The sequence below is a fragment of the Syngnathus leptorhynchus genome, chromosome 6 (genome assembly GCF_054491065.1).
Source record: "Syngnathus leptorhynchus isolate UIUO chromosome 6, UIUO_Slep, whole genome shotgun sequence".
Lineage (NCBI taxonomy): Eukaryota > Metazoa > Chordata > Actinopteri > Syngnathiformes > Syngnathidae > Syngnathus > Syngnathus leptorhynchus.
The window spans coordinates 5,118,119-5,130,903 of NC_141200.1; the positions used below are offsets into that span (position 1 = coordinate 5,118,119).

A 12,785-nucleotide genomic window follows, 5' to 3' on the forward strand; every position below is an offset into this window, starting at 1 on the left:
GGCCATATGGACGCAACACTTTAACTGGCCTTTATTCGAAACCTCGCTCTTTTAATCAAAGCAAAGGCCACATCCTGTGTTCCGCATTGCCTGAATCTTTTTATCACGGTGACATTGTTTTCCCATAAAATACATTAACCGCTTTAACGCTTTACGACGGCCTTCTGCTCTTCTGCCAGTTAATATTCGAGATAGCAATTTGGATTGTGTCGAAAGATTATAAAGGTTCAAACAAACAAGCATGAATATTTGATTCCTTCACAGCAGAAAGTGCGGATGGATGTTTTGCCGTTTATTTTGAGATACAACCCTCATTAGCTGGCCACTCGGCCGGAATACACGCAATAACACAGATTCCGATTAGATTCATTATTTGGGGGAGGGCCATTATTAGTTTCTCCTAAAATAATAGTGATGAATATTTCATGAAAAACAAATTATTGCCAATTAATATTTAAAATCCAAAAGTCTTTTTCCCCCCCTCAAAATAATTGTTTGCTAAAATCTGACAATTAAATTGCATATTAAGCAAATATATTTTGGTGGAAAGCCAAATTTCATGAGCGTTTAATCTGATTTTCATTAGCTTCCACAGACACATTTGTTTAATTATGACTTGTTGAGGCTCAGCGTGAAGAAGTTGACTCTTGGTAATACAATGTAAGCCTTTAGAATAAACCAACTATCATCTCCCCTCCGGCTGCGTACAACAACAGTCCGACAAAGAGGAGGAGGAGGATGAAGAGGTACAGCGGGAGGTGGTGGTGGTGGTGGGGGGGGGATGTCCCCTATAGCCTCAGGCATGATGTTACAGCCCCGGAGCCCGTTTGAGCTTTTCCACACACAAAGAGGTTAAAGACATGTAGATCGGCAGCCATGCAACGCCTGAAGGGGGCCATCCACTCTTAAGCACTCTCGCAGCTTGCGTACGCATCATTAGGCACAAGAGGGTCAAAATTACACCTAATAGCGTCAACAGATGGAGGTCTGCTTTTTTTGTCACAAACAAATCTTGAGCAATACCTTATTTAGGTTAAGATTGTCATTTAAAAAGCGGCACCGTTAAAGAAGTGACTAAGAATTGTTCCCACTGCCCAAATTTAATTAAGTCGATTGAAAAAGTGTACACACGGTTTTTTTGAGAGCTTTCAGGCTTTTGCTGGAAAGAAAGAAAAATTAAGGAAAAGACCGCAATTGAACAACTGAACTTTATCTGGGGAGAATAAGAAGTTTGGGTTTGATTGGATAAATGTGAGCCACCTCCCAATTACATCTTAGTTGTTCAGGTTTCTGTTTTTTTTCATCACAAAACCTGGCATTTGAACAGGGGTGTGTAGACTTTTTATAGCCACTGACTTTCTAGTGAATAGCATTGTTTCAGAAAAAAAATCTTGTTTTAAGCAATTTTTATTCCACAAGTAAAAGAAAAATTACTCGAAAATTAAATTAAAATTGAAATGCACGCTTTCAATTGGACTATCAAATTATTCACAATTCTTTTTTTGCTTTTTGTCAAACTTTCCAGTAAATAACGATCCCCAGCTTCAATATTCACCTTTATAAATAGAACGTGTGGAGCTATGAAGTTGTGCAACTCATCTTGATTAAAACTAGAATTAGCATTTGTCTTCTACTGCATTTTGTCTTCTACTGCCCTACTGTAATCTCAGTCAAAGTTCCTCAGGCAAAATAATTGAAATTGTACTTGACATTCCTCATGCCACAGAAACGCGTTACAGTAAATGAACATTTCGAAAACACCCTGAAAGCCTTCGAAACACTCACCCCCGACTTGCACCAGATCCCCGGCCGGCGCTGTTGTTTCACGGTGCGCTAGAGAAAACCGAGCGGCAATCAAGGAGAAAGGGAAACATCTGTTTTATTTATGGGCAGATTGCGGGGCTCTATGTGGATACCAAGCAAAGTCGGAATCCCATCACGGTCCTCCGTACGCAGTTTAAGTCCGCAGAATTTATTGCAAAAGCATCTCCCTCGCTGTCTCCTGCCTTTGTGGCCTGCTGTTTGGGCGAAGTGCATAGGCAAAGTCCCGGGGTGAGCTCGCTCTACCGTCGCAAACGACAACAGTTCCCTCACACTTTTTGCCGCACCATTGTGTGCTTTATGGTTTGTACGAGGGGGAATCACTGTGCAGCGTTTGACCTCTCCTCTTACAGTAGTACTTGAATATGATGATGGCTCTTACATGACTGGAATATCAACAGCATCATCTCTAGTGAAGTCGGACGGAACCCACTCCAAATAACGCTCGGTGTAGATCGATGAAAGAACAAAGAGGATGTTCTTGAATTTCACTTGTAAGACTTTTCATGAGAAGTTGGAAATAGTGCTACTTTTGTACGGCCAAATATTATAGCAGCCACCAATCTTTTTATCTTTAAATGCTCTTTGGTGTAGCAGGGTAAATGATTTTTACCCTTTTCATTTCATTGACAGCGTTCCTCGGCATGTTCTTCCTGAGCGATTCGCCGTTTCTAATTAAATGGAAGTTATGGCTTAGCCGGAAAGGTTTTACAGTTGTTTACCGGCCGGTTCACACATTGTCAAAGCAAAGCTTGCACTTGTGCTCCCAAACTGTTTAAGAGACACCTGAAACAAAAAGTTCGAAATTGACAACGTAATTAAGTGGCGAAACCATTATGGCACCTCCTAGTTACAGAAACAAGAGTGCTATCGATCCCTGTCGTGCTCCTGATTGATCCCCAGATAGATGGGCTTAGCTTCAGTATTCATCAGCCGCCCGGCAGAGAGAGAGAGACTTGTTATTGGGGGCAGGTGCCGTCTCTGCGCTTGTGACTTTAAAGCCATTAGACTCCGGAGGCCTTCTGATAATAGGCTGTCACTCACAGATTGACCCCTCCCACTTCATCCATCAGGCGCCCACTAAGAAATTGAAGCAGCCACCTAAGGTCTCGGCGATAACAAGAAGTTACTGGAGTCATCCGGATAACTCAAGGGCATTTGCAGAAAAGCGCTCAACACTTGGAGAGTGATGATAAAATGGAACTAAGCTCGGAATTCGGTTATACAGTGGTGCTTTGCTCGCTTGTTACGCAGGACGGGCAAGTACCGATACCAGGTACCGGTATCTGGTCGATACTCACCTTGTTTCAATGTATCGGGTACTTACAGCAACAGCTGATACCAGTCACTGATAACCAAGACGCCCTCTTGCGGCCGTTTTACCAAGTGGAATTAAAGGCATGCATGGTTGACACAATGTTTTGAACAGTATCCATGTCAATATTCTCATTTAGATGCAATTTCTATAAGAATATGTATGTTTTAAAAGCCCAAAACCCAGCGGTCTGATTAATGTTTCGGAATATGAATTAAACCTGTTTTTATCCGTCTCGGGGCGGCCATTTTGACACTTGCTGTTGACTGCAAATGGCATCACAGGTCTCGGGGTCACAACCAACCACGGCTCACCAGTTTTCAGAAGCCGAGTTTGACGTGACACCTGTCAACTGTGATGTCATTTTCAGTCGAAAGCAAAAGGCAAAATGGCCACCATCTGAGTTGGATTACAAACGGGTGAATTTTGCTGCCTAACTCATATTCCACAATATTAATCAGAATCTCTGCATATTATTTTAAAGACATTTTTGGAGTTGAGTTCCCTTTAATGCCTAGATTGCACCATTACAGTAGAGTGCCGCTAGCAACATATATTTATTTGCCTACTCAATTATCTGTCATTGGTTTAAAAAAAAAAAAAATCATGGATTAAAATGACTGAAATTAGTGAAATTCCCAGTCTGGCTAACCTGCAAACCATTGGGGATATATCAGTACCCATTCACTGTCCTTCACTTGTCGTCCGTATTCTAAAAGCCTCTCCCGAGTAACAAGTATTTGCTCAGGGGTGATGTTTTGGATGCCATTACACTCTAAGACCAGGTCACCAGGTGACCAATTTAACATATTCTCCTTCCCTCGTTGTTTGTTCCATCTCCAAGGCGTGGACCTATCTGTACTTTTATCGCTGACCCAGTCTCAGTGGGGCAAGGTGAGCTTTCAGAGATCCAGTTCATGTAACCCGGTCAGAAGGTGAGAACATGCAAGGAGGCTCCATGTGATGGATGCAGTTTAGAGCATTACAACACGTGGTGTCAAATTGCTCCATTTCACTATATTGGAGGAGCGGATCAATGTTTAGGCAAGATCAGGGAGGCATTTGAGCAGATAGGGGCTCTCTCTCTCTTACAACCCCCCTGGGATGTGGAGAGAGGCAAGTCAAACAGTGTGCGCAGAGAGCAAATGTGTCACATGACCCCCTAATAAACTGTCAGCCTTTATTGTGTCGATACACCAATTCCACCATTTAAGGCGTGCCCTTTGACCTTACAATGCCGAGCGATTCGAAGCCCCCCCCCCCCCCCCTCGTCCCATCTTTCAGACTATAGGTCATTCTAAAGTGATCTACTCCAGAATGTCCTGTCATTGGTTAACCGCCGGCCGGCGGACGGAAAATTGTTTTTGCCACGGGATCCCAATCTCATTTATCACGATTAAGTTTTGCCGAAAGCTGCTTGATTTACGACGGTGGAAATGTGCTGCTTTATGATGGTTTAACCTTTGCTCCCATCAGCACGCGACCGCACTGACCGTCTATTGATCTGCGATCTGTAAAATGAAATGCTTTGTTTATGTCGTCGAAACCTCTTGAACAGAAAAGGGCACGTGCACGGGGAAATAATGGCTATTGCAATGGATACTCATTCAATACATTTTTTTTATTTGATATATTTTTTTTATTTCAGCCCAGTCTGTAACTCAAGTGAGCTTTTTCTTAAAACCATAATTTTAATACTGGAGAGCCTTTTAGTCATCTAAAAGGACACAGTGAGAAGTTTGTTTGTTTTCTTTGTTTTTTTATGCACCTCTGAAAAGCCAGCCATTATTCATTTTTTTTTTTTTTATGGTGGATCTTACTGTGAATCGATTTGTTGAGTTTCACCCACACGGTCTTTCGATGTCTCAGTTGAAATGAAGGAAAAGCTAGCCGCTAGAAGGTAGTATCTAATGTAACTGATGTTAACACAATGACGAAAGCAGTATTGAGACAATGTAATTTAATCGTTAAATAATTAGTTTTTTTCTTTCACTTGCCACAACAAGGAAATAGTCCATCAAAACTCAGCCACACAAACTAAGAGTTCATTGGTATTAATGTCTAACTGAGAGTATTGATCATTATTATCGGGTAATCATTAAAATGTTGTAAAGAGGATATACAATGACACTCTAAAAATCAAATTTCAATTTTTAATGTTTTTTTTTTTTTTTTCTTTTTTCAATGGGATCCGCTGACAGCATAATTAAAAGGCAGGCCGTGAACGGTACATGACACAATGGAGGCAGCCGTATTAAAAAGGCATCGCTGTGAATTGGGCGCCGAGCCACATGGGCAAACCTGTCTGGATTTAAACATCAATTTAGATTCAAACCTGTTGCCGAAAGCTGCATACTTTATTTGATGGGAAGAAGTGGGTCACATATGTTTGCCCTTGCGCGGTCGTTCCTCACATTGTGGAGCGACGGAGGGGCTCAGCTGCAGCATCGGGCTTTTTAATGAAAATCCAAGGCAATAGAACACAGGTACAATCCAGACTTACATTTCCCACGGCTTTGTTAAGAGCAACAATGGGACATCGGAGGGAGATTTTTAGTGAGTGGAGTGGACGTGCGCTGGCCGTTTCTCAGTGATCCATCCCCCCCTGACGTTTAGAAGCGACGGTCCACGGTTATGGTTTGCTGAAGTGATGTCTTGCAATCACTTATAGGATTCATATCCACTTATGTTCTGTATATTCATTCTTACAATTTCTATAAGCTTTTTGGAGGTAATTCCGCAGACTGGGTTACCAGGTTCATAATTTTCACCAAGCAGATTTGAGTTAAAGATTGGATTTTGGCAAGAACTAAATAAATCTGCCATTTTGGTGGTGGTGGCTTGATGGCTTAAAAGCCATAAACGTGGCTTTCTGTGATTTTCTATCATCTATCGAAATGGCTGAAATTATGATAGATTTTCGCTTTAAGTTTTAAATGTGTGTAATATTTCAAAGCCAAAACATGAGTGGCATTAAATTGCAAAAAATAAAAAATAAACAATAGGAAAGTTAAATGAGAATCAGTAAGTGCAGCCCCGAGCCGATGGATCCATCATCATTTGAGACTATTACACAGCGTCACGATTATTCCAAGTAGAACATATATGGCAATAGTGAAGATGAAGTGAGCCGGTCCGAGTCGCTTTGGACTTCTGACAAGCGGCCATTTGCATTTACTGGCAGGAGTGTTTACTTTGACAAATAGGAACGGCAAAAGGAAGCAGCTGACTGCCATTTAGTTATTAACAACTCCTTCACTAGTGATTTATTTGCCACGTTTAGAGAGAGGGCATAGCTATTAGGATATTACAGGGAAAATTAGCCCTGTTTAAGGAGGAGACCACGACCGTACCTGACCCCTTAATCTACATCTAATGATGCCATTAACCATACATGCATACACACTTATGGGAACCTCACATCAGACACGAGCCTACTAAACTGGCTCAGGGCAAACCGTGTCCACATATATGCGGTGAAGGATCGACTTGGTGATTCCGCGACTGACCCAAACGTGTCAAGCCTTCTTCTGTTGAACTTGAAAGGCAGTGGAAGGACTACCAGATTTATCATCAACCTCGATTTGAACGTGAAAAGTATATTTGACCCCAAATAGATCTTGAACAAGAAAACAACTGCAGGCTAAGACTTTAGAGATGAACCAACTCATAAGTAGGCAAGTCCAGTAATCACAAAGATAGATCAGTGCTTTGCTCTTCATTTTGGTTAAATACAACTAAATACTGTAATTACGCAAAGAGCTCAATTGGTGTTTAGGTGCTGACTTCATTATCATTTTGATAGATGAGTCTAAATAATCAACACATTAATAATTCATCGCGGTTTCATTATGCATGCTTATGCATGCCTGAACACCTCATCAACCTGGTGCCAGGCCTTTAAACAATGGCCGTCTTTTATTAGCACTACGCTCGAGTTTACGCCCGTTAATCTGCAACTTGTGTTATTTTATCAAACATTCATTTAGTGGTGGCACGGCGCCTCAGACCAGTAGTTGAATCGCCGCGGTGGTTAATGGTTTTAGCGGTAGCCATCATTAGGGGCCTGCATATTACAAACACAATTAAGTCCCTGTTGGGCACTTATTGTTGTTGTGTGCGGCACATGTGGCCGACAAGAGCAGAGTTATTGGCTCCCATCTCCTGTGCTCACCCAGGCTTAGGCCGACGCGTTTGGTCTTCTCCCCAAGGTGCTGGAAAACCTGCAACATTTTTATCCTCTTGAGCCTTGACGGTTTTAAGTAATCAGCGTATCCATTGTTATTTATATCACATACAGAGCATTGCGCAGTGCCGAAGGTAAAAGCATAGCATTCAGAAACCTGAATGCCATCCCCTTGCTTATAGTTTCTTCGATTGCCGTGGTACAATTAAAGCCATCTTGTATTTGGCACATTTTTGGAACATTAATTGCTCCTCCTCCCAGCAGTTAATTAAGAAAGGCCCAACAATTTACCACATGTGCCCCGACACTCATCATGTTCACTAATCATACAGCCACTCCAAACTCAGCAGTGACCCTGAAGACACATCTGCAGAGTACAACCACCAACCATGTCACCATTTTACCACTTAACACAGCGTACAATGCATGTGACACACCCGAACCCTTCACTGAATGCGGCTGCGTCTTTTGGAGATTCCTCAAAAATAACTAGCCTCCTTTTAGCAATTTGGGTGAATATGTTGTTGTTGTTTTTTTTTTTAACATCATGGGGCATTTTTTCTCACGTCAATTTAGTGTTATACAAAAGTAAACCACTCAAAAACGCCTGTGTGAAATTACGTAATATTTTTATTGCTACAGTGACACATGACCATGTGGGGATCATTTTATCCCCCTTTCTCACTCACTACACATTGAGTGCACTTATTAACCACAATCCTCAAATGAAGATGGTGATTGTTTCTTAGCTAGCAATCTGGGAATCATTAGTAAACCCTTTTTGTTTTGGCGATCATTATTTGATCTGTCTCAGAGTGTCTCCGGGGAGCCCTCGTGACCTTTACCCGCAATCTGTCATTCATTCATCAGGAATATCATCCTCTAAAATGCAAAAGGGGAAACCAATTTTAATGTAGCTTGGTAATGGCTTAAATATCCCTCTTTGACTACTGTACATTATGAAAATTGTACATTCTGGCAAGCAAGCAATAGGAGGTATTTTACCAGAATTTATTTCATAAAAAAATATTTTTAAATGAATACATGGGAGTTAATTGTGAGTTAACCTCATTTCAATAGCCTTTTTTAGGAGCTAACGTTAGAATTCTTACAAATGTATTTTTATATGACCAAAATATATGTTTTTTCCTTAATATATAAGAAATGTAATTGTTATAAATCTGTGAGACCAGAAATTACTTCATCTAGTGGAGGAGTAAGGTGTTGATCATGTCTTATTTTGGATTTTTAAAAATTCATTAGGTTCACTAATAATATTAGAAACGTAATTGATGTTAGGTGTTTTTTTTAAATTTACAAATAAAACCTTTCACGATATGCGCCGTCTATCCATGACTTTAGTTTTCCATTTTATTCCATTTTTAGACACCCATTATTATTTGTATTAGTAATAGTAGTATTATTCGTATTACTAGTAGTACTAATTAATGAGTAAATTACTTTTAAGAAGTTAAGTTCCGCCACCTTGGTTTCCAGTCGGACGACTGTAATGTGTGCACCCATTTACCGCTACGTAGCTGCAAATGCACCGAAGGTCAGCTCTCCATTCTCATGTTTAATGTATTTTAAAGACTTATATATATTCACACCGTACACTTGTAACCTATGTCTTTGTGCATGTAACGCTGTTTAAGTAGCGTGTGTCCTCTTCACAGGAGGGTCATGTGTGCTAGATTGAGCCGACCCTCCAGTTTTTAAAGAGACAGTAGCTCCTGCCTACCGTTCTTCATTCTAAAGTTCTCAAGTTATTTCAAATAGAAATTAAGTATAAATTATGAGGGAGCTTTTGAAAAAAGCGCACAATGTCTTGTTAAAAATTGCACTGTTTCCGAGTACTTTTGGCAAATCAATACCTCGTCCTCCCGCCTCGGAGGTGCTCACCTGCCACCTGGAGCAGCGAAAGCTCCCACCGTGGACTTCTTACTGTGTCCGCTACGCTGCCGTCCACAATGACCAGTTTGGACTGTCCCACTTCAATTGGAGCGTTCGGGGAGCCAACTACCACATACTGAGAACAGGATGCTTTCCATTTATTAAGTACCACTGCACCAAAGCACCTCTGCAGAACCTGGATTTCGAGGACAGGTTCTTCACCATCCTCAAAGTTATCAATCTAGGTCAGTATTCAATATGTTATATTGGTGTTATCAATAAATACTCTTTATTAAACAGTACAGCAGTAAACACTGTGTGTTGCCTTGCAGGTATTCCCTGTCTGGCTTATGGAATCGGTTGCTGGATGGTTGTAGGTGCTGCAGAAACAGTCCAGACAAGCGTCGGTCCTGTCAAAGTCTATTTTGCCTACAAGGAAGACGAAGGTGCTCAGTACTGAGCCCCAAAAACAAACAATATTCCAGTGCAAGACTGTAATTTGTGTTATTTACTTTTACCAAGGAAAAGCTCCAGTGGGCAGATTGACACGAGTGTCATTCTGTGTCTCAAGTGGTCCTTGTGTTAAATTATTCAAGATTTCAAGTTTCAATGGAAGAGTCGCTCATGCATGTTATCACGCTGACACATAACACTAACAGTGTTTATTTAGAGAGCACTCTTAATTTTAAAAATGGATGAACAATTTGCTCCAAAATAGGAATTCAGTTGTAGTACCTTTGTATGCTTTTACTTTCAATCAAGTGACCATATTGCTTTATGTATAGTGAAAATAAATATCTTGTAAAGAGTTTTAACAATTATACTATAAAGAATGGATTTTTCAAACCGTCCTTGCCCTAGTTTCTGTTCAAAAAAATTTGACATTTGTTTTTGCTTGAAGCACAATAGCAATCAGAACATGTGGGAACATCAACAATTATCCACTTGTGTAGAAAAGGTGAGTCATTTTGTGTTCACTTGATATGAAATTTTGTTTGTGTGTGTGCTTTTGTAACCACTTCATTTTACAAGGCCGAAGCAAAAAAAAAAAAATCCAAATAACCTCTTCATTTATTTTAACGTAAATTAGTGGTCAGCCTCCATGCAGCAGCTAGTCAATAGTGTTACTGTGACAAGACAGCTTTGATAAAATAGGTTTTAATCACCAAAGTGTCCGTGGACACGTGCGTGTCTTCCTTCAGGCCTTCCTCAGCCTTTGATTTCTGGTAATGTGCTTTGCTGACGGGGCAGTCGCTTACCTTCTGCTGCACACTTGAGAGAGGCGGCCTGACAAAGTGACATATTGATTTCCTCACCTCTCTGCGTCTCCTCCTAATAGCATTTATCAGCAACCTCAATTTTCTGGCTTTGGCCACTTCATTTTCAGCCACAATGAGGAAGAAGGTATCATTTCTTGTTGTACATGTTAATCAATGTACCCTTTTGACCCTTTCTTTGCACCAGGAGGCTCAAAAATAGCTGACATGCCTCTTTGACTTTGATACTTGCTCACTCTACTGGGTCATTGATTGAAATACTAAAAAAAAGTGTTGAATATTATTTACTGTGCTGTACTCGTTGGGAGTAGTGAAAGTTTTTGTTTTTTGCTGGACTTGCAGTATCGATGTTACAATTTGTACATCAATCCTGTTTTTTTTTTCTCTTTAAACTAAATCAACAGTCATTGTGTTCTGGAAGCATAAAAAGCAGGATGAAAGAGAATTTCACATTTGGTTATCTCCAGCTAAAATTAGCCTGATCTTTCAAAGTTTGTTTCAGATAACAGTGGAGTTAGAAATAAAATAAATGGAAGGCAGAACAAAGTTCTGAATTGTCCATAAAATGGAGGTACTTGCAATTGAGGGGGGATTACTGTATATTCAAAAACGGTTCAGTTAAAATAGCTTCAAACTGTTTCCCTGATTGGATTTGTGTCAACCCCAAGTCATTCTACTGTCCAACTGTTGCATCTCTTGGCAGTTGTTTGTTACGCGGGACCTGCCGTAGCTTTCGTTGCAATCATCAAATGTCAAAACCTCATCTATGATTCACAGGCAAAATCCCCCTTAACAGCGCGATGACACCACACTATCTTAATCATTCTAATTGCTTTGAACAAGGAGCGTTTACTGAAATGTGATCGGCGGTATCGGGCTACACCGACCCCCCCCCCCCTCCCTCCCCTTTCGTTTGCAACCTTTCATCAGGACTCAAAGTGTGTATGGGGAATGCTCAGGCAAGCATGTCTTAATTACTCATTGACCCTTTGACCCCTCAGCCGCATTGATGCGGCCGTATGGCCAGACGTGTGGGGTTGCAGCTGGCCGCGCCTTTGGCTCGCTGAAATCTAAACCGCGGTGCATGCCGGTGAGCTGTAGTTTTTTTTTTTTTTTGGGGCTTCACCTTTAGAGCCGCTCTTCGACTCTCTCCCCAAATGAAGTATATTTGTCTGCATTTAGCAGGAGATGAATGCCTTTTAATAGCCACGCTCGTCTAATGCTGTTATGAAGTGGCTGAATTACCCAACACGCTCGACTCAAGTGCTAATGAACAAAGAATTAAAGCCTCCGTGCCAAGTTTAATTGCGTGCAGATGCCGCTAATATATTTTGTCAAGGTGAAATCTTTAAGTACTTGTTCTATTTAGGATTTTGGGTTAAGTAAAGCAAAACAAATGCTGAAATTGTGTGCTGCGGCAATGTGTTTAACAATTTAATTGCAAAGTCTAATTAGATACGTTATGTCTTGGTCACCAACCTGAATAGTTGCGGCTTGCTAAATGAATTATTGAAAAGGGAAAGTTGTGCACCCCCCCCCCTCCCAACCCAACCCCTCTTGTCATCTAGACGTATGGCTTGGCAGAAACAATTATTGTGCGAATAACCCCCGCAGCTAACACTTGCACGGTTATCACGATGAAGCTTCCGGATGGACGGACGGCATTGTCGCCACGCTTGCTCCGTTTCCAGCAGGGGTTCCTATCGTGTCACTCCGAGGATCACAAAGGTGTCATCACTGGTTGTCATAACGTTCAGAATGATGGCACCGTCCCCATTTGAATAGAAACATAAAACTCATTACGTTTCCACGACAAACATTTCCACTAGATGGACAAAGCAATTTGGTTCAGGCAGTCGTCATTGTTTTTGATTACAGTCTTGGTTGTTACCCCATTTTGTTGGGCAGGGCTTCAGCAAAAATCAATTGTGGAGCAATTCGACACGTAATAATTGACAAGGGGTGATGTCATTTTTGGTTTTTATTGCATGCAATAAATGAGAACGATAAATTTACGATTTAAGAAATTCATTCACTGGTCAGTAGGATTAGGCACAATCAAAGCATAAGCAATTTTGATTGAGAATAAAAAAATGTTGTTATTGTTTGCAGATATTTAGGAAGCCTACGAGGTGCGTTGCCAGTTTCAGAACGAATCCCCTCGGTGACCTAGTGAGCTTGGGAAGGAGGAGAAACAAAATCAGATCGGGTAAGTAGAAAAGTTGCTTCCTCTCAGCCAGGAACTGTCTGATGCTCAGAGCAGTTAACGAAGCAAATGCCGCAGAAGCTCTTT

The 12,785-nt window shown here is 41.0% G+C and overlaps 2 protein-coding genes across 11 annotated transcripts in view; both read left to right on the top strand.

The window, feature by feature from the left end:
- skor1b (SKI family transcriptional corepressor 1b) overlaps positions 1-12,785 on the top strand; it is a 49,435-nt gene that overhangs the window by 6,348 nt on the left and 30,302 nt on the right. For 9 of the 10 annotated variants that reach the window (XM_085913316.1, XM_085913314.1, XM_085913315.1 and 6 more), the window contains exon 7: positions 12,605-12,701. The gene's annotated coding sequence lies outside the window, so the exon portion shown is untranslated. Of the gene's footprint in view, positions 1-10,474; positions 10,620-12,604; positions 12,702-12,785 lie in introns of those variants that run through there. The other variant, XM_085913313.1, reaches the window with a different exon arrangement.
- On the top strand, positions 8,804-10,066 carry c6h15orf61 (chromosome 6 C15orf61 homolog). The gene is made up of 2 exons (XM_085913324.1): positions 8,804-9,460; positions 9,548-10,066. Exons 1-2 carry the CDS (start codon positions 9,118-9,120, stop codon positions 9,673-9,675), a joined length of 471 nt encoding a protein of 156 aa, XP_085769450.1. The 5' UTR covers positions 8,804-9,117; the 3' UTR covers positions 9,676-10,066.